General features: G+C 46.3%; 1 protein-coding gene and 1 long non-coding RNA gene across 7 annotated transcripts; both read right to left on the reverse strand.

The window, feature by feature from the left end:
* Positions 1–166: 166 nt before the first annotated feature.
* On the reverse strand, positions 167–12,682 carry RLN3 (relaxin 3). Of its 5 annotated transcripts, XM_047776848.1 has the most exons (6): positions 12,651–12,679; positions 12,482–12,531; positions 9,912–9,935; positions 6,981–7,117; positions 2,946–3,152; positions 167–986 (listed from the first exon to the last, which is right to left on the reverse strand). In XM_047776848.1, exons 4-6 carry the CDS (start codon positions 7,087–7,089, stop codon positions 757–759), a joined length of 546 nt encoding a protein of 181 aa, XP_047632804.1. In that variant the 5' UTR covers positions 7,090–7,117; positions 9,912–9,935; positions 12,482–12,531; positions 12,651–12,679; the 3' UTR covers positions 167–756. The 5 variants fall into 5 exon arrangements, with proteins under 5 accessions (XP_047632804.1, XP_047632803.1, XP_047632808.1 ...); XM_047776847.1 differs by lacking the exons at positions 9,912–9,935; positions 12,482–12,531 and having other exon boundaries at positions 12,651–12,682; XM_047776852.1 differs by lacking the exons at positions 6,981–7,117; positions 9,912–9,935.
* A 27-nt stretch (positions 12,683–12,709) lies between these two features.
* Positions 12,710–22,640, reverse strand: LOC125125596 (uncharacterized). 2 transcript variants are annotated; one of them, XR_007134442.1, is made up of 3 exons: positions 22,467–22,639; positions 22,220–22,365; positions 12,710–12,739 (listed from the first exon to the last, which is right to left on the reverse strand). It is a non-coding gene; the product is annotated as an uncharacterized LOC125125596 (long non-coding RNA). The 2 variants fall into 2 exon arrangements; XR_007134443.1 differs by lacking the exon at positions 12,710–12,739 and adding an exon at positions 17,518–18,165 and having other exon boundaries at positions 22,467–22,640.
* Between the last annotated feature and the right edge of the window lie 194 nt (positions 22,641–22,834).

The following is a 22,834-nucleotide window of genomic DNA, read 5'->3' on the forward strand; positions in this document are numbered from 1 at the left end:
GGGGAGGGGGAGGAGGAGCGGCGTCGAGGGTGCGGCAGAGCTCCTCTGATACCTGACCCTCCCCCCCTCCCCAAACACCATACACACACACACACACACACACACACACACACACACACACACACACACACACACACACACACACACACACACACACGCTGCCAAGTACTTTGGAACTTTTATTTGGGGGGTTGAGGAAGATTCTGATCCGTACCCCTCCCCCCACCACTGAGCCTCCACCCCAGGAAACGAAGGGAACCCGAAGTCCCTCTTCCAGGCTTGGGGTCCACAGCTTTAGAACCCAGGCTGGGGTGGAGGGAGGGGGGCTGGAAGGCTGCGGGGAGAGAGGGGGCAAAGGCTAGAATGGGGCGGGAGTTGGGGGTGGTATAGTTTGGGCTGGCGAGGGGACAGTGGCCACAGCTGGGCCAGGGTCTCAGTGTGGCCACTTTGGGTAGAGCAGGGGCAACCGTTGCAGCAGGAGACAGTACAGGCCAGGAAAGGCATGAGATGGGCTGGGGAGAAAGGGTCCCCATGTGGCCAGGTAGGGGCACAGCCTGCTCAGGGTCAGGATAGGCTGGCCAAAGGTCAGGGTTGGGTGGGAGGACTCTGTTCTGAGCCCATAGTGCCTGAGCTCTGTGACTTGCTGATGAATGAATGCATGAGGGGCTAGAAACAGGTGCCCACCTGGACACCCATTAGGTGGACAGCAGAGCTGGGACATTCACTCTGGTTCTCCATGGCCACCTGGTCCCCTGTCTAGCAGAGGCTGCTGATTTCACTCTTGCTGCACCCCCACTTGCAGCAGTTGCTGGAGAGGCCAGCCAGGACATCACGACTGCCCCGAAGAGCCCCAGGGGTTCTCTGCCAGCCTGGTCGAACCCCATAGAAGGTCTCAGGGGACTTGGTCAGGGCCAGCCATTCGCTGGAGGCCATTGCCTCGTCCAACTCGCTGTCTGCGTTGGAATCTGTGTCTGAGAAGACATCCCCTGCAAAAAGATGAAAAGAGTGAGTGCTTGGGATTCAGCTCAGGCCACACCCAGAGTTCTGGCTCCTGGCTGGTCCAGCCACTTCTCTGTTCTTGTGACTCAGCCTGTTAGTTAAAGATTTTTTTGTTTTTGTTTGTTTGTTGTCTTTTTAGAGCCACATCTAAAAAGAAAAAAAATTGTGGCCAATGACATGGCCCTGTGGGACAAGGACAGGTGCAGCTGGGCCCCTGGAAGTGTCCTGGAGGCTCCTAGCAGCCTTGGACAGTGACTCTTTTTTTGTTTTTTTAGGGCAGCACCTGTGGCATATGGAAGTTCCCAGGCTAGGAGTCAAATTGGAGCTGCAGCTGCCAGCCTAGGCTGCATCCACAGCAACTCCAGATCCTATACAACAACTCATGGCAACACTGGATCCCCAACCCACTGAACAGGGCCAGGGGTTGAACCCTAGTCTTCACGGATACTAGTTGGGTTCATTATCACTGAGCCACAAGGGGAACTCCCAGTTAAAGATTTTGATGCCACTGGTGCCTGGGTTCCAGCTTTGATGGGCAGCTTACTCAACCTCACCGAGCTTGCCTTTCTGCTTCATTCATTTTCTTTCCCCTACTATTTATTTGTGGAGGACCTGATGGTTAAGAACGTGTGATTGGGAGTTCCCGTTGTGGCACAGTGGTTAGCAAATCCGACTAGGAACTGGGAGGTTGCGGGTTTGATCCCTGGCCTTGCTCAGAGGGTTAAGGATCCAGCGTTGCCGTGAGCTGTGGTGTAGGTCGAAGATGCGGCCTGGATCCCAAGTTGCTGTGGCTGTGGTGTAAGCCAGTGGCTATAGCTCAGATTAGACCCCCAGCCTGGGAACCTCTATATGCCGCGGGAAGCAAACCCTAGAAAAGGCAAAAAAAAAAAAAAAAAAAAAAGAACATGTGTTTGAGAGCTGAACTGACTAAGCACCAATCCAGCCTCTCTGAGTGATAACCCTGAGCAAGTGAATTTACTTCTCTGAGCTTAAGTTACCTTGTCTGCAAAGTGAGGATAATAATAATTCCTATCTTCTAGGATCTCGTACCCAGTAGAAGACTCAATACCCATTAAAAAAAAAAACAAAACGGAGTTCCCATCGTGGCACAGTGGTTAACGAATCTGACTAGGAACCATGAGGTTGAGGGTTCAATCCCTGGCCATGCTCAGTGGGTTAAGGATCTGGCATTGCTGTGAGCTGTGGTGCAGGTCGCAGACGTGGCTGGGATCCTATGTTGCTGTGGCTGTGGCATAGGCCGGCGGCTACAGCTCTGATTAGACCCCTAGCCTGGGAACCTCCATATGCTGTGGGAGCAGCCCTAGAAAAGGCAAAAAAAACCACAAAAACAAACAAACAAAAAAACACTTAAAACAGTGTCTGGCACATGGTAAGCACTCAACTGTATGCTACTCTGTCTTGCCTCACTTTTGCCACTTAACACCTGCAGGATACAGGGCCTGTGCTCCTATTTGCAGTTAAAGAGGATCAGGGAGGGAAAGCAAGTTGGTAGGAGGGTTACCTACTAGGTGGCAAATCTAGCCTCGGATTCATCACATCCCTCACACTACCTTTCCCAAAGGGTTGGAAAGCACTTTAGTTTCCGCTTCTGAATGGCACCTACCAGGGTTTTGCAAACAGCAGCCTTGCCTAATGCAGGGCTCACGCATAGCAGGTGTTCCAGAAAGAGTAGCCTGTTCTCTGACTTTTAGCTAGGGTGAATGGCTTGCTGTCCCCACACACACACCACCCCATCCCAGCTCCTCTGCTCTGCTAATTGGCTCCTCCAGCCTTGGCACAGCTTTGAGGGCTTGGCTGTCTCCCCAGTTGCATGTGGAGGGGAGGGACTCTCTTGCCCTTCATCTCACCTCCCTTCCTGGCTCCTTGGACCCTTGTCCTGTCTCGTCCACCCCCCTTCCCCACACACATTACCTCCCCAGCCTCACCCAGAGCTTCATGGGCCAGCATGTCCGACCGTCTCCACCGGGAGCCCCCGCAGGTGAAGATGACCGCTCGGATGAATTCACGGCCGCAAAGCTTCACTCCATAGGGTGCCGCCCGGGCCTCAGTCCTCAGCCACAGCTCCCCAGCCAGCACCCATACGGCCAGCAGCAGCAGCAGCAGTGGACGTTTGGCCATTCTGGACGGGCTGCCTGAGATGTGAGAGTGGACGCAGCAAGGCAGCTTTCTGATGGTTGGTGCCTCCTGGACCCCCATTTATACATCTTAGCTCCCCCCGCCCACCATGGAAGAGCCAAGTGACCTCCTTTATCTCCTCCTGCAGAGGGAAGGCGGCACAGCACCCACCCTACCCCGACCTTTTCCATCTCCCAGACCAAGCGATAACCTTTCGCCAAGGATGGGGTGACGTAGTCCAGCACACTGTCATTTTCAACAGAGAGAGGCGAGAAGGTCTCCATTCAGCAGAGACGAGGAACCCAGACCCCCATCAGACCAGAAGAGGGGTCACAGCCAGCCCCCCATCACCACCATACTGCTAGGGTCCCAGGGCCTCCTCTATAGTGACAACAACAGTAAGTGCTCACGCAGTATGCACTGTGGGGCCAGGCACTGCTCTAAATATTTATATTTGTTTAATCTTCCCAACAACCTATGATCATGGTTCTCAAATTTGAGCAAGACCCAGAATCTCCTGGAGGGCTTCTTTCTTTTTCTTTCTTTCTTTCTTTCCTTCCTTCCTTCCTTATTTCTTTCTTTCTTTCTCTTCCTTCCTTCCTTTCTTTCTTTTTGTTTTTTTAGGGCCACACCCAAGGCATATAGAAGTTCCGGGGCTAGGGGTTGAATCGGAGCTGCAGCTGCTGGCCTATGCCACAGACACAGCAATGCAGGATCCAAGCTGCATCTGAGATCTATGCAGCAGCAGCAACTCGGGATCCTTAACCTGCCAAGCAGAGTCAGGGATTGAACCCATGTCCTCATGGATGCTAGTCAGGTTCGTTACCACTGAGCCACAGTGGGAACTTCAACCTATGCCACAGCTTGTGGCAACGCCAGATCCTTAACCCATTGAGCAAGGCCAGAGGCCAACTTGAATTGGAGGGCTTGTTAAAACACAGATCTCAGGAGTTCCGTGGTGGCTCAGTGGGTTAAGGATCTGGCATTGCCATTGCTGTGATTTGGATTCGATCCCTGGCCCAGGAACTTCCACATGCTATGGATGAAGCCGAAAATAAACAGAAACAAAAACAAACCATAGATTGTTGGGCTCTGACTGCAGAGTGTCTGAGGATCTGCCTTTGTGACAAGTTTCCAGGCCATTCTGATGCTGCTGGTCCAGAAACCACACTTCTGAGAGCCACTGGACTATGAGATCAAGACTAAGATTAAATCCATGTTACAGATGGGGAAACAGAACAGTGACACAAGGTGCTCCAGATCAGCTAGTAAGTGGAGGTGGGAGTTGGGGTTAACAGACCTCTGGCTCCAGAATCCACACTCCAAGTGAAAGTTTTTAAGGATTAAAGAAAAAAAATGTTTTGGGGACAGAGTTTCAGTTTTGCAAGATGAAAAGGGTTCTGGAGGTAGATGGTAGTGAAGGTGGAACAATGGTGTGAATGGACTTCATGCCAATGGATTGGATGCTTAAAATGGTTAAATGGTACATTTTATACTATGCATTTGTTACCTTTTTTTTTTTTTTTTTGCCACCCTGAGGCATATGGGGTTCCCAGGCCAGGAATCAGATCTGAGCTGCAGTTGTGACTTGTGCTGGAGCTGCAGCAACACCAAATCCTTAACCCACTGCACCTGGCCAGGGATTGAACCTACGTCCTAGTGCTACAGAGACACTGCCGATACTGTTGCTCCACTATGGGAACACCTATTATCACAATTTATTTATTTATTTATTATTATTTATTTATTTATTATTATTTTATTTATTGTTTGTTTGTTTGTTTGTTTGCTTTTTCTTGAGCTGCTCCCGCGGCATATGGAAGTTCCCAGGCTAAGGGTCTAATAGGAGCTGTAGCCACCAGCCTACGCCAGAGCCACAGCAATGCAGGATCCAGGCTGCGTCTGCGACCTACACCACAGCTCACAGCAACACCGGACCTTTAACCCACTGAGCAAGGGCAGGGATCGAACCCGCAACCTTATGGTTCCTAGTCGGATTCGTTAACCACTGCGCCATGACGGGAACTCCTATTATTATTATTATTATTATTATTTTTGTCTTTTCTAGGGCTGCACCCAAGGCATATGGAGGTTCCCAGGTTAGGGGTCTAATTGGAGCTGTAGCTGCTGGCCTACACCAGAGCCACAGCAACTCGGGATCCAAGCTGTGTCTGCGACCTACACCATAGCTCACAGCAATGCCGGATCCTTAACCCACTGAGCAAGGCCAGGGATCAAACCTGCAACCTCATGGTTCCTAGTCAGGTTCGTTAACCACTGTGCCACAACGGGAACTCCCCTATTATCATAATTTAAAAATAATTTTTAAATATTTAACTAATATATACATAAAGAAGATATCACGAACTGGGAAATGTTTTATTTTGGTTTTTGTCTTTTTAGGGCCGCACCCACGGCATATGGAGGTTTCCAGGCTAAGGGTCCAATCAGAGCTGTAGCTGCCGGCCACAGCCACAGCCACAGCAACGCAGGATCTGAGCCACATCTGCAACCTACACCACAGCTCATGGCAACGTTGAATCCTTAACCCACTGAGCAAGGGCAGGGATCAACCTCAGTCCTTATGGATGCCAGTCAGATTCTTTAACCACTGAGCCAAGACAGGAACTCCAGGAAATGTTTAACAATGGGCTCTCCCAGGTTAAAAAAAAAAAAAAAAAGGTGGGGATTTGTAGCATCTATAGGGTTTCTGGTCAATTTCAAGCCATACATGTAATATCTGTGTGATGTCCCCAAATTCCTGAAAAGCTAACAATTTGTTCTCACAGGTCAGTATAAATAGGCTCCAGGACACCATCAAAATGTGAAAAACATTACAATTTGTGCAATTAAAAAAAATCATTATAAACAGGACAACCACGTCATCATCACCCAGATCAAGAAGTAGGATAGTAGTAGCACCATAAATGTCCCCCCTCCCTGGTCGCAATCCCTCCCTGCCAAAGTAACTGCCATCCTGACTTCAGCTATCATCATTTCTTTGCTTTTCATTACAGTTTTTGGGTTGTTTTTTGGGGGGTGCTTGTTTGTTTGTTTGGTTTGGTTTTTGATTTTAGGGCCGCACCTGTGGCATGTGAGAGTTCCCAGACTAGGGGTCGAATCAAAGCTACAGCTGCTGGCCTACACCACAGCCACAGCAAAGCCAGATCTGAGCCTTGTCTGTGACCTACACCACAGTTCACGGCAACACTGGATCCTTAGCCCACTGAACAGAGGCCAGGGATCAAACCCACCTCATGGATGCTAGTGGATACTCTCCACTTCCTGCTGAGCCACAACAGGAACTCTTCATTACAGTTTTTAACGCAAACATGGGTGTCTCTGTAACAGATAACTGAGTCTATGTTTCTTTCCCTTTTTTTTTCATTCTAACAAATTGAACTTTTTTGGGGGGCCACACCCATGGCATACAGAAGATCTCGGGCCAGGGATCCAACCCATGCCACACCAGTAATCTGAGCCACAGCAGTGACAATGCCAGATCCTTTACCTATTCAGCCACTTGGAAACTCCTAATAACAAATTGAACTTTTTTTTTTTTTTTGTCTTTTTGCCATTTCTTGGGCTGCTCCTGCGGCATATGGAGGTTCCCAGGCTAGGGGTTGAATCAGAGCTGTAGCTGCCAGCCTATGCCAGAGCCACATCAATGCGGGATCCGAGCCACATCTGTAACCTACACCACAGCTCACAGCAACGCCGGTTCCTTAACCCACTGAGCAAGGGCAGGGATCGAACCCGCAACCTCATGGTTCCTAGTCAGATTCGTTTCTGCTGCGCCACGACGGGAACTCCCAAATTGAACTTTTTATCAATGTATGACATACATGCAGAAAAGTGCCCAGGTCCTAAGTGGACACCTGGAAGAATCTTCACTAACTGAACACACTTCTGTATCCACAGCTCAGGTCCAAAAACAACGTTCCCAGCCTCCATCCAGAGCAGAGGAATTAAGCTTCACCTTCTGGGAGGAAAAATATGGAAGAATTTGTGGACATATATTAAAACTACACTAACTGGGATTTCCCACTGTGGCTCAGTGGGTTAAAAACCCCAAATAGTGTCTGTCAGGATTCAGGTTTGATCCCTGGCCTCAATCAGTGGGTTAAGGATCTGGCATTGTCACAAGCGGTTATGTTGTTCACAGATGCATCTCAGATGTGGCACTACTGTGGCTGGGCGGAGGCCAGGGGCTGCAGTTCCCATTGGACCCCAGGCCTGGGAACTTCCATATGCTGCAGGTATGGCCATAAAAGAAAAAAAAAATCAAATTGCACTAATAAATACTTTTAGTGAGGCACTTTGAGGCTATACAAATATCCTGTTTCCCATTCCACTCACTGATCTTAGCATTTGTTGGGACATCATATGTGTAGAAATTATTACTGTGCTGTTTGTTTATTAGTAATTTTCCATTTACTTTACTCCTTCTGCATTTGCTATTTATTATTTTGGAATTCTTCTTGAGTGAAGAATTGTTTTATCTCCATTTGTTTATTTGTTTAGTCACTTGTTTATACCCATATAGACTCATGAACAGTTATTTGGGTTAAAATCCAATACCATGGTTATTCATTTCATGGCCCAGATTTTTCCAGCTTTGGCCATTGGGAGCTCTTTCAGCTGGCCCCTGCCCTAAGCATTTTATTTCAGGCACTGCTCTTTTGACATGACTCCATATTTTTTCTTAAGTACTTCCTTATTTTCTGGCACCACAAGCTATTCCAGGGTCATCTTGCATTTTCCCAGCCCCAGTCCTGGAATCAGCCATTTACCCAGGGAACCTGAGTTCCATTTATTGGAAAGTGGCATTGAGAAGCCAAGACTTGAAGGCTGGGTCTGCTCATTGCTATGGGATGGGGGCTGATGTTGTTGCTTCCAGGCCCTCTCAGATGATATTATTACTTAAAAGTGTTGAGGCCAGGGGTTCCCTGGTGGCTCAGCAGGTTAAGGATCCAGCATTGTCACTGCTGTGGCTTGAGTCACTGTTGTGGCATGAGTTGATCCCTGGCCTCGAAGCTTCCATATGCCATAGCTATGACCAAAAAAATAAAAACAAAACAATTAAAAAACATATATTGAGGTAATATGCCTATGAAATAAGGTTGACCTTTTTTTAAAATTTTTTTTATTTAGAGAAGACCTTTCATTCAGTATTTCTCTCTCTTTTTTTTTTTAAGGGGCCACACCTGCCGCATATGGAAGTTCCCACGCCAAGGATCGAGCCACAGCCACTGTAGAAGCAACGCTGAGTAGTTAGGTTGTGAGCCACACAGGAAGTGCTCATTCAATATTTCTTTATGAATGGGTTTAATATTTCTGTATTCTTTTAGTTTTTGTTTGTTGAAGAAATGATTTATTTCTCCTATTTTAAATGGTATTCTTGCTGGGTGGATTATTCTAGGCTGCAGATTTTTCCTTTTATTTTATTTATTTATTTATTTATTTATTTATTTTTGCCTTTTCTAGGGCTGCACCTGCAGCATATGGAGGTTCCCAGGCTAAGGGTCTAATTGGAGCTACAGCTGCTGGCCTACCACAGAGCCACAGCAACGCCAGATCCGAGCCGCTATCTGCAACTTACACCACAGCTCACGGCAACGCCAGATCCTTAACCCACTGCACGAGGCCAGGGATCGAACCTGCAAACTCATGGTTCCTAGTCGGATTCGTTAACCACTGAGCCGTGATGGGAACTCCAAGGGTGACCAATTTACTATTATTTTTTCTTTATAGGGCCATGCCTGCGGCATATGGAAGTTCCCGGGCTAAGGGTCGAATCGGAGCTGCAGCTGCTGGTTTACACCACACAGCCGCACCAACACTGGATCTGGCTGTGTCTGTGAACTACGCTGCAGCTTGCGGCCATGCGGGATCTTTAACCCACTGAGTGAGGCTAGGGATCGAACCTGCATCCTCGTGGACACTATGTCAGGTTCATAGCCCACTGAGCCACAATGGCAACTCCTAAAATTGACCGTTTTAATGTTACATGTTCATAGCAGCATTAGTCACAATAGCCAAAAAGTGGAAACCACTCAAATTCCCAACAACAAATGAGTGGATAAATAAAATATGGTCCATCTATACAGTGGAATATTACTCAGCCATAAAAATAAATGAAGCACTGACACACGCTACAATGTGGATGAACCTTGAAAATATTAGGCTCAGCAAAAGAAGCCAGAGACCAAAGTTCATACCATGTATAATTCCATTTATAGGATACTGTTTAGAATAGGCACACCCAAAGAGACAGAAAGCAGATTAGTGGTTGGTTGCCAAGGGTTGGGAGGAGAGTAGAATTGGGAGTAATTGCTGCCATCTATACCTCTAGAGTGATGAAAACATTTTGGAACTAGACAGAAACAGTGGTTGCTCACCATTATGAATATACTAAACACCACTGAATTGTTCACTTTAACATGATTAATTTTTTTTTTTCCTTTTTTTGGCTGTACCCGAGGCATATAGAAGTTCCCAGGCCAGGGATCAGATCTGAGCCGCTGTGGCAATGCCAGATCCTTAACCCACTGCTGCCGGGTTGGGGACTGAACTAGAAATGCCACAGAGACAAGCCAGATTATTAACCCACTGTGCCACAGGGAGGACTCCCTGACATGGTTAATTAATTTCATGCAATGTCAATTTCACCTCAATTAAAAAAATACAATAGGAACTCAAGTGAAGGGTAGCTGCTGGGTTGGAACCTCATCTCTGCCTAATTCCTGCTGTGTGACCTTGAGCAAGATACTTACCCTCTCTCTGCGTTGGTTCCCCTCCTATAAAAGAGGGAGGATGCAATAAGTGCATCACATGTTTAAAACAGTCAGTGATACACAGTAAGTGCCGCTTAATTAAATGTTATTTCTACTTGACGCATTCCCTTTGGATTCGAACTTTATTCCTTTGTCCTTTTCTTCATGACAAACTCCTGGCTTTGGTTGCCCCCCATGGTGCCTCAGGCCAAGGGCAATGCTCCAGAAGGCAGGAGTCATATCTGATTGTACTGCTTCGAAAGGGCTGATGAATAATATGCTCCCCTCCTCTGCCTCTTTGCCCCACAACTCTCTAGGGACGCACCCTTCTGCCCTTTTCTCCATATCCCCAGTCCTGGCCCAGGGGCTGCTGATGAACAAACACACCAGGAAATATTTTCTGCCTGACTGTTGGACTCTGACTGTTCCAGAAATAGAAGCTTCTTTTGTGCCTCCCAGAGAAGCAGAGTTTGGAGCTCAACAGAGCTGGGTTCAGATCCCACTTCCTGTGTGACCTGGAGCAAGGCACTGCCCCTCTCTGAGTTCACTGGGAAGATGGAGATAATAAACATATCTATTTCATGGGGCTGTTCAAGGACTGAAATTACATAAAATGCTTAGAACCCAGAAGAACATACAGTAAGTGCAGTCGGTTAAATGGTGACCTGCAGAACCCAGGACCTGTGAATGTGACCTTATTTGGAAAAAAGGGGTCTTTGCAGATATGATTAAGGACTTCCAAGTGAGATTGTCCTGGATTATCTGGGTGGGTCCTAAATTCTATTACAAGTTTTAAAGACACAGACAGAAGGGATAAAGCCATGTGAGGGCAGAGATAGAGAGATAAGAGGAATGTAGCCAAAGAGGTCAAGTCATGCCAGGAGCCAGCAGAAGCTACAAGGGACAAGGAAAGATTCTCCTCTGGCGCCTTTGAAGGGAGCCCTGGCTCTGTCAACACCTTGACTTCAGACTTCTGGCCTTCAGAACTATGGAAGAATAAATTGCCATGGCTGTAAGTCACCCAGTTTTGGTGAACTGTTACAGCAGCCATGGGAAACTCATAGATAAGAATTGGAAGGAGGAGTTCCCCTCGTGGCGCAGCAGAAACGAATCTGACTAGGATCCACGAGGTTGTGGGTTCGATCCCTGGCCTCGCTCAGTGGGTCAAGGATCCGGCGTTGCTGTGAGCTGTGGTGTAGGTTGCAGATGAGGCTCGGATCTGACGGTGCTGTGGCTGTGGCATAGGCCAGCAGCTGTAGCTCCGATTCGACCCCTAGCCTGGGAACCTCCATATGCCATGAGTGCAGCCCTGAAAAGACAAAAAAAAAAAAAAAAGAATTGGAAGGAGCTCCATGGTGGCTCTGAGGGTTAGGGATCCAGCATTGTTACTGCTGTGGTACGGGTTCAGTCCCTGGTCTGGGGATTTCCACGTGCCACATGCTTGCCAAAAAAAAAAAAAACAACAACAAAAAACAAAAAATCCAGAATTGGGAAATATCACTCATGTTAATATACCAGTATCACTATTATCATCATACTCATCATCATCATCATTATTCTTATGGTCAGCATAAAATGTACCCAGGGAGTTCCCTGGTGGTCTAGTGGTTAGGATTCGACAGTGCTTCCACCTGGACTCAAACCCTGATCTGAAAACTGAGATCCTACATCAAGCTGCTGCATGCTGAGACAAAAAAAATAAACCACTCAAATCTTTTTTTTTTTTTTTTACTTTTTAACTCAAATCTTACCAATCCTAAATAAAGCCATTCTCCATATTTCTTAACTAATTTTATTTTTGAATAGTGGATGCATTCATGTGCTGCACAAACAAAAAGCATAAAGTTTACACTGCAGTATTTCCCAAGTCTTAGTTCCCCTCCTTTTCCCCACAGGAAACCCACTGCTCCTGATTTCCTGAGTATCTTTCCAGAATTTCTGTGCCCATACACAAACAAATAAGAATACAAGTCCTTATCCCTCCCCCCTCATCTGCTTTTACATTAAAGGTAGCAATAAAAAGTTGTTTTTTGGAGTTCCTGCTGTGTGGCCATTATGGTTAAGGATCTGCCATTGTCTCTCCAGCAGCTTGCGTCATTGCTGAGGTGTGGGTTCATTCCCTGGCCCAGGAACTTCCATGTACTGTGGGTGCAGGAAAAAAAAAAAAAGCTGTTTTTTAATTGTGGTAAAATATAACATTTTAGCCCTTTTTTGAGGGGAGGGGGCAAGCCCATGGCATGCGGAAGTTCCTGGGTCAGAGACTGAACTCAAGTCACAACCGTGCCAATGCTGGATCCTTATCCTACTGTGGCACTAAGGAACTCCACATCCTAACCATTTTTAAGTGCACAGTTCAGTGGCATTAAGACATCCATATTGTCATGCAACCATCACCACAAGCCATCTCCAGAACTTTTTCATCTCTCCAAACTGAAACTCTACCCAATTAAACAATAATTCTCCATTCCTCCACTCCACCCTCCAGTTCCCGGTAACCATCATTCTACTTTTTGTCTCTATGAATGTGCTTATTCTACATAGGTTGTAAAGCGGAGCAAGACACTATTTACCCTTTTAGGTCCAGCTTCTTGCATTTGGCATAATGTTTCAAGGTTCATCCCTGTGGTAGCATGTGTCAGAATTTCAGTTCAAGGTAGCATGTTTCATATGTTCTTCTGCACCTTCCTCCCTCCACCCCCCCCCCCCACTCCACTTAACAACAAATGCTGGAGATCTCACCTTTTCAAAGCTCTTGTGGGAGTTCCCTCATGGCTCAGAAGGTCAAGGATTTGGCATAGTCCCTGCTGTGGCTTGAGAACTTCTACAAGCTGTGGGTGGAGACAAAAAAAAAAAAAACAAAATAAAAAAACAAAACAAACACCAAACCTCTTTATGAATCTGTATCATTTGTCTACAGCAACATAATATCATGATATTTTGCTGTGTAGCTGCCCCATGGTTAATTTCACTGCCTCAGAGAGAGATTTTTTTCCCATCCCTTTGTTCTTAGGTTAACATCATAGTGATGTACCTTGTACCAATGTCATTTCACACATAGACAAGTGTAACTGGAGATAAATTCTGGCTCAAAGACTATGGGCATTTGCAATTTTTACAGATACTGCCAATTTTCCCTCCTTGAAGGTTAGCTTAATTCACAGTCCCTCCAGTAAAGGCTAAGAGTTTTTCCCTTCAGCTTCACCAACACTGTTATCAAACTTTGGACTTTGGCCAAAGTTTACTGGTGAAAAACAGTATCTCAGCAGAGAAAATGTACATTTCCCTTACCACAAGCGAGGCAGAACATATTCCGTGTGTTTAAGAGCTTTTTTTTTTTTTTTTTTGGTCGCTATCTCTCTTTTTTTTTTTTTGTCTTTTTAGCAGAGGTTCCCAGCCTAGGGGTCCAATCAGAGCTGTAGGCACTGACCCACACCACAGCCACAGCCACAGCCAAGCCAAGGCAGATCCGAGCAGGGTCTGAGACCTACACAACTGCTCATGGCAATGCAGGATCCTTAACCCACTGAGTGAGACCAGGGATTGGAACCTGAGTCCTCACAGATGCTAGGCTGTTAACTGCTGAGCCCCAAGGGGAACTCCATTTAAGAGCTATTTATAGTTTGCTCTTTTCTCCTCTGCTTACCTTTCTTGCCCATTATTCTTTTGAGTTGATCTTTTCTTTCCTGATTTCTAGGAGTTCAGTATATATTAAGGAGGTTTACCATATGGTTGTGAAATGAGTAGTAAGTATTTTTTTCCCAATTTGTCATTTTTCTAAGCTTTTAAATTAGTGACCACTAACACTTACTGAGGATTCACCACATGCCTGGTTCTCTCCTAGGTGTTTTAAACACACCATCTCTTGTCAACCTGATACTAGTTTTCATCTCTAAATACTACACATGAATCTCTGAAAAATCAGGACATTTTCCTACATAATATAATGTCATTTTCACATCCAACAAAATATACAATTATTATTCAGTATCATCTTACACCAGAGTGAAACATCACATTTCCCTGAGTCACTGAAAGAGACTTTGAGAGTTGGTTTTGAGCAGTGCTGACCAACAGAACTTTCTCTGATGATGAGAATGTTCTCTATCTGTGCTTTTCAACACAGTAGCCACTAGCTACATGCCGCTGTTGAGTGCTTTGAAATGTGTCCAGTGAGACTGAGGAACTGGATTCTTCATTGTATTTTATTTTAGTTACTTTTAAGTTTTAAGAGCTACATGGTAAATTATAGGCCAGAATCCCTGATGGACTTAAATGCAAAAACCCTCAACAAAATATTGGCAAATGAAATTCAACAATACATTATGAGGATCAGACACCATGATCAAGTGGGATTTAGTCTAGAGAGGCAAGGATGGTTCAACATCTGCAAATTAATCAGTGGGATGCACCACTGTAATAAAATGAAGGATAAAAACCATATGATCATCTCAATAAATGAAGAAAAAAATCTGGTAAAATTCAATATCCTTTCATGATAAGAACTCTCAACAAACTGGTATTTAGATAGAATGTATTTCAATGTAACAAAGGCCATATATGAGAAGTCCACAGCTAACATCATACTCAACCCTGAAAGCTTTCCCTCTAAGATCCAGAGCAAGACAAGAGTGCCCATATGCACTACTTTTATTCTGCATAGCACTGGAAGTCCTAACCAGAGCAATTAGTCAAGAAAAAGAAAGAAAGGGCAACCCCTCCCAACCAAATAGCCACATAGGACTAGTAGTTACCATATAGGTTACTTCCTCACCCAAATACAACTCACCTGTCCTGTCTTCATCCCTCCCTTTCCCATTTGGCCTTCAGCATTTTGCCAGGTGATCCCCCCACGCATGCCACTGAGCCCAGGTCTTACCCAGCCCCACCTCTCCCCAAACTCTATCAAGCTTTCATTGGTTCATGCAAAGCCCTCATTAGTTTAATTTCTGCCCCCTCCATCCCAGATCCCCAATTCTTTGCCCTTCCCAAATGGTGGCCATCAACTGGAAGGCATTTGCTACATGTTCCTGAACTGGTAGATGTCCTTAAGCAATAGGATGTATCATTCTGTATGTTTATACATTGACTTTGTGTGTTTATACAAGTATGTTGTAATTTGCAAAGTAACATTGTATGCTATATCTCCATCTGTGTCCTTTTAGTTCAGTGATACATTGTAGGGGACTGTTTGTTTTGTTTTGTCTGGTTGTTTTTATGAAATTGAAAACATTTATTAACTTCTTTCCTTCAGTCTCCTCTCAACACAAAGTTGTCCTTCCACTGGGGGTGAGAGTGGTGATGGGGGTGGGGAATAGGTTGACACATGTTCATGTAGATGTGCATGTGCCCCAAGCATCTTCTCTAAAAGCCAGATGGTTGTGAAATGAGTACTAAATATTTTCCCAGTATTTAGGGCCTCACCCCTCAGATCTTCGTTTTTATTTTAAAATCTCAATCCATTCCTATTACAAATCTTCCTGTGTAATGATACAGTGCCTCTAGCAATAGGTTTCCAAGATTGTCTTCATGCATCAAAATTGTTTCCAGTATATTTCCCCAAACCTGTTTGCTTGTGTGTCCCCTGACATTAGATTCCATTTCATCCATGGATATATCAGCAGTGTTTACATATCGAATATATATAAATATTTCTTTTACTGTATTATGTATATAGTTTACAAGATTTTTTTTTTTTGTCTTTTTAGGGCTGCACCCCACCCACGGCATATGGAGGTTCCCAGGCTAGGGGTCTAATCGGAGCTGTAGCTGCTGGCCTGTGTCAGAGCCACAGCAACGCCAGATCCAAGCCTCATCTGCGACCTACACCACAGCTCACGGCAATGCCAGATCCTTAACCCACTGAGCAAGGCCAGGGATTGAACCCGAAACCTCATGGTTCCTAGTCAGATTCGTTAGCCACTGAGCCATGATGGGAACTCCTATAGTTTACAAGATTAATAAGCCTCATTTTTAATAAGCAGGAATGCACAGGCTTTTAAGATGAATTTCCAACAAAACACAGGACATCTTGTTTGCATTTCAATGCACCAAGTGTCAGATTCTTATTTCATTACTCCCTGGCACATTAGCAGATGGTTCTTAAATTTCTTTTTTTCTTCCTTTTAGCAAAACTCTGTGGAGACCTCTCACTCTTGCCATTTAGGTCAGGAGAAAGATTGCCTTATTTTTATTTTTTTATTTTTTTTTGCTTTTTAGGTCCACACCTGTGGGATGTGGAAGTTTTTAGGCTAGGGGTTGAATCAGAGCTACAGCTGCTAGCCTAGACCACAGCCACAGCAATGTGGGACCCAAGCCACATCTGCAACCAACACCATAGCTCACAGCAATGCCGGATCCCCAACCCACCGAGTGAGGCCAGGGACTGAACCCACATCCTCATGGATCCTAGTCAGGTTCGTTAACCACTGAGCCACAAAGGGAACTCCCGGTTGCCTTATTTTAAAATGCTATAGTGGGGAGTTCCTGTCACGGCTCAGCAGTAATGAACCCGACTAGGATCCATGAGGACACAGGTTCAATCCCTGGCCTCCCTCAGTGGGTTAAGGATCTGGCGTTGCTGTGAGCTATGGTGTAGGTTGCAGATGGGCTTGGAGCTGGTGTTGCTGTGGCTGTGGTGTAGGCCGGCAGCTGCAGCTCCATTTGGACCTCTAGCCTGGAAACTTATACGGGCCGCAGGTACAGCCCTGAAATTAAAAAAAAAAAAAAAAAATTTAAATGCTATAGTAGGAGTTCCCACTGTGGACAACAGGATTGAGTCTCTGGAGTGCTGGGATGCAGGTCTGATCCCCAGCCTGGCACAGTGGGTTAAAGGATCTGTGTTGTGGCAGCTATAGGAGAGGTCACAACTATGGCTTGGATAGAACTCCAAATGCTGCTGGGCAGCCAAAAAAGGAAAAAAAAAAAAAGCTAGAATCACCCCGTCAGATTTTTTTCTTTTTGCTGATGAGAATTATTTATTTATTTATTTATTTATTTATTATTTTTTTATTTATTTATTTTTTTTGTCTTTTCTAGGGCCGCTCCCGCGGCATATGGAGGTTCCCAGGCTAGGGGTCTAATCGGAGCTGTAGCCACCAGCCTATGCCAGAGCCACAGCAACGCGGGATCCTAGCCGCGTCTGCAACCTACACCACAGCTCACGGCAACACCGGATCGTTAACCCACTGAGCAAGGGCAGGGACCGAACCCGCAACCTCATGGTTCCCAGTCGGATTCGTTAACCACTTCGCCACGACGGGAACTCCTCTTTTTTTATTTTTATTTATTTATTTTTAAATTGTGATTTCCCCAATACAATTTTTTTTTCTACCCAGTTATACATACATGTACCCATTCTATTTTCTCACGTTATCAGGCCCATCAGATTTTTTTTTTTTGTCTTTTTGCTATTTCTTGGGCCGCTCCCGCAGCATGTGGAGGTTCCCAGGCTAGGGGTCTAATCGGAGCTGTAGCCACCGGCCTACGCCAGAGCCACAGCAACACGGGATCCAAGCCGCGTCTGCAACCTACACCACAGCTCACAACAACACCGGATCGTTAACCCACTGAGCAAGGGCAGGGACCGAACCCGCAACCTCATGGTTCCCAGTCGGATTCGTTAACCACTGCACCACGACGGGAACTCCCCATCAGATTTTTTAAGAGCTACTTTGTTGCTTTCACTGTTGGCTTAGTGTTTTGTGTTCTGCAGCCTTCCTTATTTCATCCTCTGGTCCCCTAGGGATGGACACCCACATCACCTTTCTGCTTCAATGAGCATTCTTATCTGGTGTGAAACTTTCAGTGAATATAAAAACTTGGAACAGGATTACCAAAGTCATAGTTGTCTCAATTTAATGAGGACCCAATAATTGGCTTAAATAAGAGAGAAGGTTTATCTCTTTTGGCCTGGGGATCCCAGGTCCTCCTGCCAGTTGCTCTGCCATCCTCTAGGGCAATATCTCCAAGGACATTTGGCTGTGTCTGGAAACATCTTTGGTTGTCACATCCGGTGAGGGATGGGGGCTGTGTGCTCCTGGCATGTAGTGAGTGGCAGCCAGGAATGCTGCTCAGCACCCTACAATGCAGTTTGGCCCCAAATGTCAATGATGTCACCTGCCCTAGAATACTCCCCATTCCCTTTTGCCATGACTGATTCATCGAAGAGACAGTTGTCCTCCAGCATACTCCACCCTTGGGGTTTGACAGCTGTTTCCTGATGTCATTTAACTTGTTCCTCCATCCTTGCCATTTCCTGCAAATGGGATATTAGGTTGAGGATCAGAGTCAGGGTTTGGCAAGATGTGTCCTAGAGGAAGCTGTGAATTTCCTTTTGTATTACATCAGGGGGCCCAGCAAGCCTGAGGGTCCCTCTGTTGTGATGCTGAGCTTCACTGCAGCTAAAGATGGGGACAGTCTGGCCTCCGTGTTGAAATCTGCACCCCCCACACCCAAGGAACCCTCTGGTGCCCTGTATCTTGGTCCGAATCCTCTTCTCACTTGATGTTTTATAACCCTCATTGATGATCATTGGCTAAATCGATGATTTCATTGGCTTGTGCAAAACAGTGATTTTTCTTATTCTTTCATTCCTTCCACATTTTTTAGCTGGCATTCTTGGGCTGTTTGGTGAACATGAAAAGCTACTACAGGGAAGCCAAGATCATACTTAATTCCTTACTTTTTTTTTTCTTTTTACCCATGGCATATAGAAGTTCCCAGGCTAGGGGCTGAATTGGAGCTGCAGCTGCTGGCCTATGCCCAGCCACAGTAATGTGGGATCCTAGCCACATCTGAGATCTACACCACAGCTTGCGGCAATGTAGGATCCTTAACCCACTGAGCAAGGCCAGGGATTGAACCCGCATCCTCATAGATACTAGCCGGGTTCTTAACCCACTGAGCCACAATGGGAACTCCTCCAATCCCTTACTTTTAATTATGGCTTCCAGGAAGGAGTTGGTTGAGAGCTACTTCCCATGGGTTAATGTGTGTGTGTGTGTATGTTTCAACTTTTTTTTTGTCTTTTTAGGGCCGCACCCATGGCATATGGAAGTTCCCAGGCTAGGGGGTCAAAATGGAGCCATAGCTGCCGGCCTACTCCACCGCCATGGCAATGCAGCATTCGATCCACATCTGTGACCTACACCACAGCTCATGGCAACGCTGGATCCTTAACCCACTGAGTGAGGCCAGGGATTGAACCCGAATCCTCACGGATACTAGTTGGGTTCATTACCACCAAGCCACAACAGAACTCTCTGTTTTAACTTTCAAATTGAGGTATACTGTATATAAAGTACACAGATCTTACATGGAGAGCTCAGGGAATTTTTACAGTTACACACCTTTGCAACCACCAGCAGATTAAAAACATAGGGCATTTCTATGGAGTTCCTATTGTGTCGCAGGGGAAACAAACCTGAGTCGTATCAATGAGGATCTGGGTTCAATCCCTGGCCTCACTCAGTGGGTTGGGGATCTGGCGTTGCTGTGAGCTGTGGTGTTTGTCAAAGATGTGGCTTGGATCCCACGTTGCTCTGGCTGTGGTGTAAGCTGGCAGCTGTAGCTCTGATTCTACTCCTGGACTGGGAACTTCCATATGCCTCAGGTGCAGCCCTAAAAACCAAAAAAAAAAAAAAAAAGGGTATTTCTAGCCCCACACTACCTTCCCTGCCAAGGTTTACAATAAATAATTTTTGGGGAGTTCCCGTTGTGGCTCAGTAGTTAACGAATCCGACTAGGAACCATGAGGTTTCAGGTTCAATCCCTGGCCTCGTCCAGTGGGTTAAGGATCCAGCGTTGCCGTGAGCTGTGGTTTAGGTTGCAGATGTGGCTCGGATCTGGTGTTGCTGTGGCTGTGGCACTAGCTGGCAGCTACAGCTCCAATTAGACCTCTAGCCTGGGAACCTCCATATGCCGTGGGTGTGGCTCTAGAAAAGACAAAAATAGATAAATAAATAAATAATTTTTTGGCCACGCTCACAGCGTGCAATAACTCCAGGGCCAGGGATTGAACTTGTGCCACAGCAGTGGCCTGAGCCAGAGCAGTGACAATGTGGAATCCTCAACCTGCTGAGCCACCAGGAAACTCCTATAATTTTCTATTATTTACAAATAATTTTGATCTGGGTACAGGCTTAGTTGTACCCATCTTGGGGTTCAAGGACTTCCAGAACGTGAGGAAATGGGTGGGAAGTAAAAATAACGGTTCTATCCGCTTCCCACCAACCAACATATCTGGCCATGGGACCCAACCCTGTCTCAGAGAAGCAACTGCAGGGGCTAAGTGACTTACTTTGTCAACTAGGATTTATCCTAGGCACCTCCTGCCTAGAAGTCTCATTAATTCTTGGGGCTCAGCTATCAGCAGACTGTTACTGTTACTGCTTCTCCCCTTCCATCCAGGGGCAGCAAAGCACACTGGAAAGTCCCAGAAGAGGAGACAGGCTGTCTGGGTTCTGCCGTCTTCAGTTACATGATCCTAGAGGAGTTTCCCTTTTGAGCCTTTGTTTGCTCACCTGTCAAGTGGGGGAATATTCCACTTTGCTGGGTTCCTGGGAGGATTTCTGCAGAATCATCATGACAGCCTTTACATTTCTGGCCTCACCTTCTGGCCCCTTCCTCTTTGTTCATTCCACCCCCAGCCAGATGTTTGTTCCTATCCCCAAGCCTTTACTCCTCCACCTCCGTTTTGTGGGGCTTGCTGGCTTCTTCTCACAACTCAGGCTCAGTTCGAATGACTCCTCCTCAGGTTACAGAGGCTACTGAGTCACTCTTACCACACAAACCCTAATGTTGCTCTCACAGCTTTTTTTTTTAAGAGTCTTTGCTGTTGTTTTTGAATTTTAAGTTAGTTGATTTACAATGTTGTGTTTTGTTGTTGTTTTTAAATTGAAATATAGTTGATTTGCAATGTTAGTTCCAGGTGTAAGCCAAAATGATTCAGTTATACACACACACATACATATATGTACATAAATATTCTTTTCCAGATTTTCTTGCCTTATAGGTTATTATAAGATATTGAGCATGGTTCCCTGTACTATTCAGCAAGTTCTTGCTGATTATCTACTTTATACATAGTAGGCTTCATAGCTCTTATGAATTGATCTTAAGTATTAATCTCTCCTTTTTTTTTTTTTTTGCTTTTTAGAGCCACACCCAAGGCATATGGAGGTTTCCAGGCTAGGGGTCGAATCAGAGCTGTAGCTGATGGCCTACACCACAGCCACAGCAACGCAGGATCTGAGCCACATCTGCAACCTACACCACAGCTCATGACAATGCTGTAATCTTAACCCACTGAGCAAGGACAGGGATCCAACCTACGTCCTCATGGATGCTAGTCAGATTCATTAAGTGCTGAGCCATGTATTAATCTCACTGCTTATTGTGCCTCTTATTGTAGAAGAGTGCAGAGTCTTGGACTTGCCTGCTTCACTTTTACAGCCAGGGCCTTGCACAAAGGAATTATAATGCTGGCTGAAGTAGGAAAGAGTTCAGAGAGGTAGAGCCACTTTTTCAGCATCACACAGCAAAATTTGAATTAGATAGGTAGGCTTTGAGCCTTTGGTTTATTTTTCCTCTCTCCTTGGTCTCTGGTGGGGATTAGGGTACAAAATTTAAAGGGTGTCAAAAAACTCAGTCATCAAGATATTTTTACAAGTCAAAATTAATGCCAAAAAAAGAGAATAAAAGGTAAGATTTGACCCTGAATTTGAACGATTTACTTCATCCTGATCTCAAAGTCCAGGCAAATTCTGCCTTTATTCAAAATTTTGCTATTTTGTTCATCATGGATTTATTTTTCCATTAATTTTGCTATCTAAAAAATAACATTGCATTAGACTATTATTTATCTTGATGACTGAATTTTTACCGAGACGCTCACCCTAGTGCAGGCCTCGGTCCTGTCACTTCTTTCCTAGATAAACTGAGGCACGGAGTACTGGAGGTGGGAGTAGGGTAGGGATGGGGGAGCAGTGCAGAGCCCTTTTGAGCGGCCCAAGCCGTCCCTGGAGGGCCGGACGCTGACCTTTGCTTATCGCCCGAGGGAAGAGCTGCTAATTAAATCCCCCGCCTGCAGGAGACCTTTCCCGGGGCGGCCCACGCCTCCTGCGGGGCCGAGATAGCCTCGGTCTCCCCGGCAGCGGTGACCTTTCCCGGCCCGAAGGGGCGGGGAGGCCGGAGAGTGCCGGGCGACAGAGCTTTTGGCCGAGTCTAGGCGGAAAGTGGTTGGCGAGGATGTCGCTCTGCGGCTGGACCCTGGCATCGAACCCCGCCTCGGCTCCCCACGTTCAGCCTACCATCGCAGGGCAGCAGGGGGAGGAAAAAGGACCCGATGACATCATCGAACCCGGAGCCCGGCCTTCGTCGTCGACGTCACAAGAGCAGCGTCGCGTCACCGCATTCCTCCCATGACGTCAGCTCGCGAGGCCAAGAACTGGCCCACCTGGGAAAAGAGAAGTCTGAGGGAAGAGATCTTTCCTTTCTCGCCCTTTATAGTTGGTAAGGCGTTTAAAGTGCGGGAACGGACTACCACTCCCAACCGACCTTGCGTGCTATGCACGCGCACAACCTCCAGCGAGAGAGCGCGGCAAACCTTTGGGCTAGATTGACATCCCTTTAGTCGAACCGGAAGGCAGGTGTAACCGCCGCAAGCCAATCCCGACCTCACAAACCCCACCCCTTTATTCTTAGCTAGCTGCTTCCTTGCTGGAGTGACGGGCTCCGCTGCCTTTGAGGGTTCAGTTTGCTTTGATGGACATTCATACCGATGAATCAGAGCACCGGGAAGTCGAGAGGCTGTTGAAAAGCGTGCCTCGGAACCAATAGCTTAGCAGCAGGGGCTGGCGCCGTCCAATCACTTTTCCCGGCTCCGCCAATCACCCTGGACCCCGCCCCCGGCGCGTGACGTAAGT

The sequence above is a fragment of the Phacochoerus africanus genome, chromosome 4 (genome assembly GCF_016906955.1).
Source record: "Phacochoerus africanus isolate WHEZ1 chromosome 4, ROS_Pafr_v1, whole genome shotgun sequence".
NCBI classification, from domain to species: Eukaryota; Metazoa; Chordata; class Mammalia; order Artiodactyla; family Suidae; genus Phacochoerus; species Phacochoerus africanus.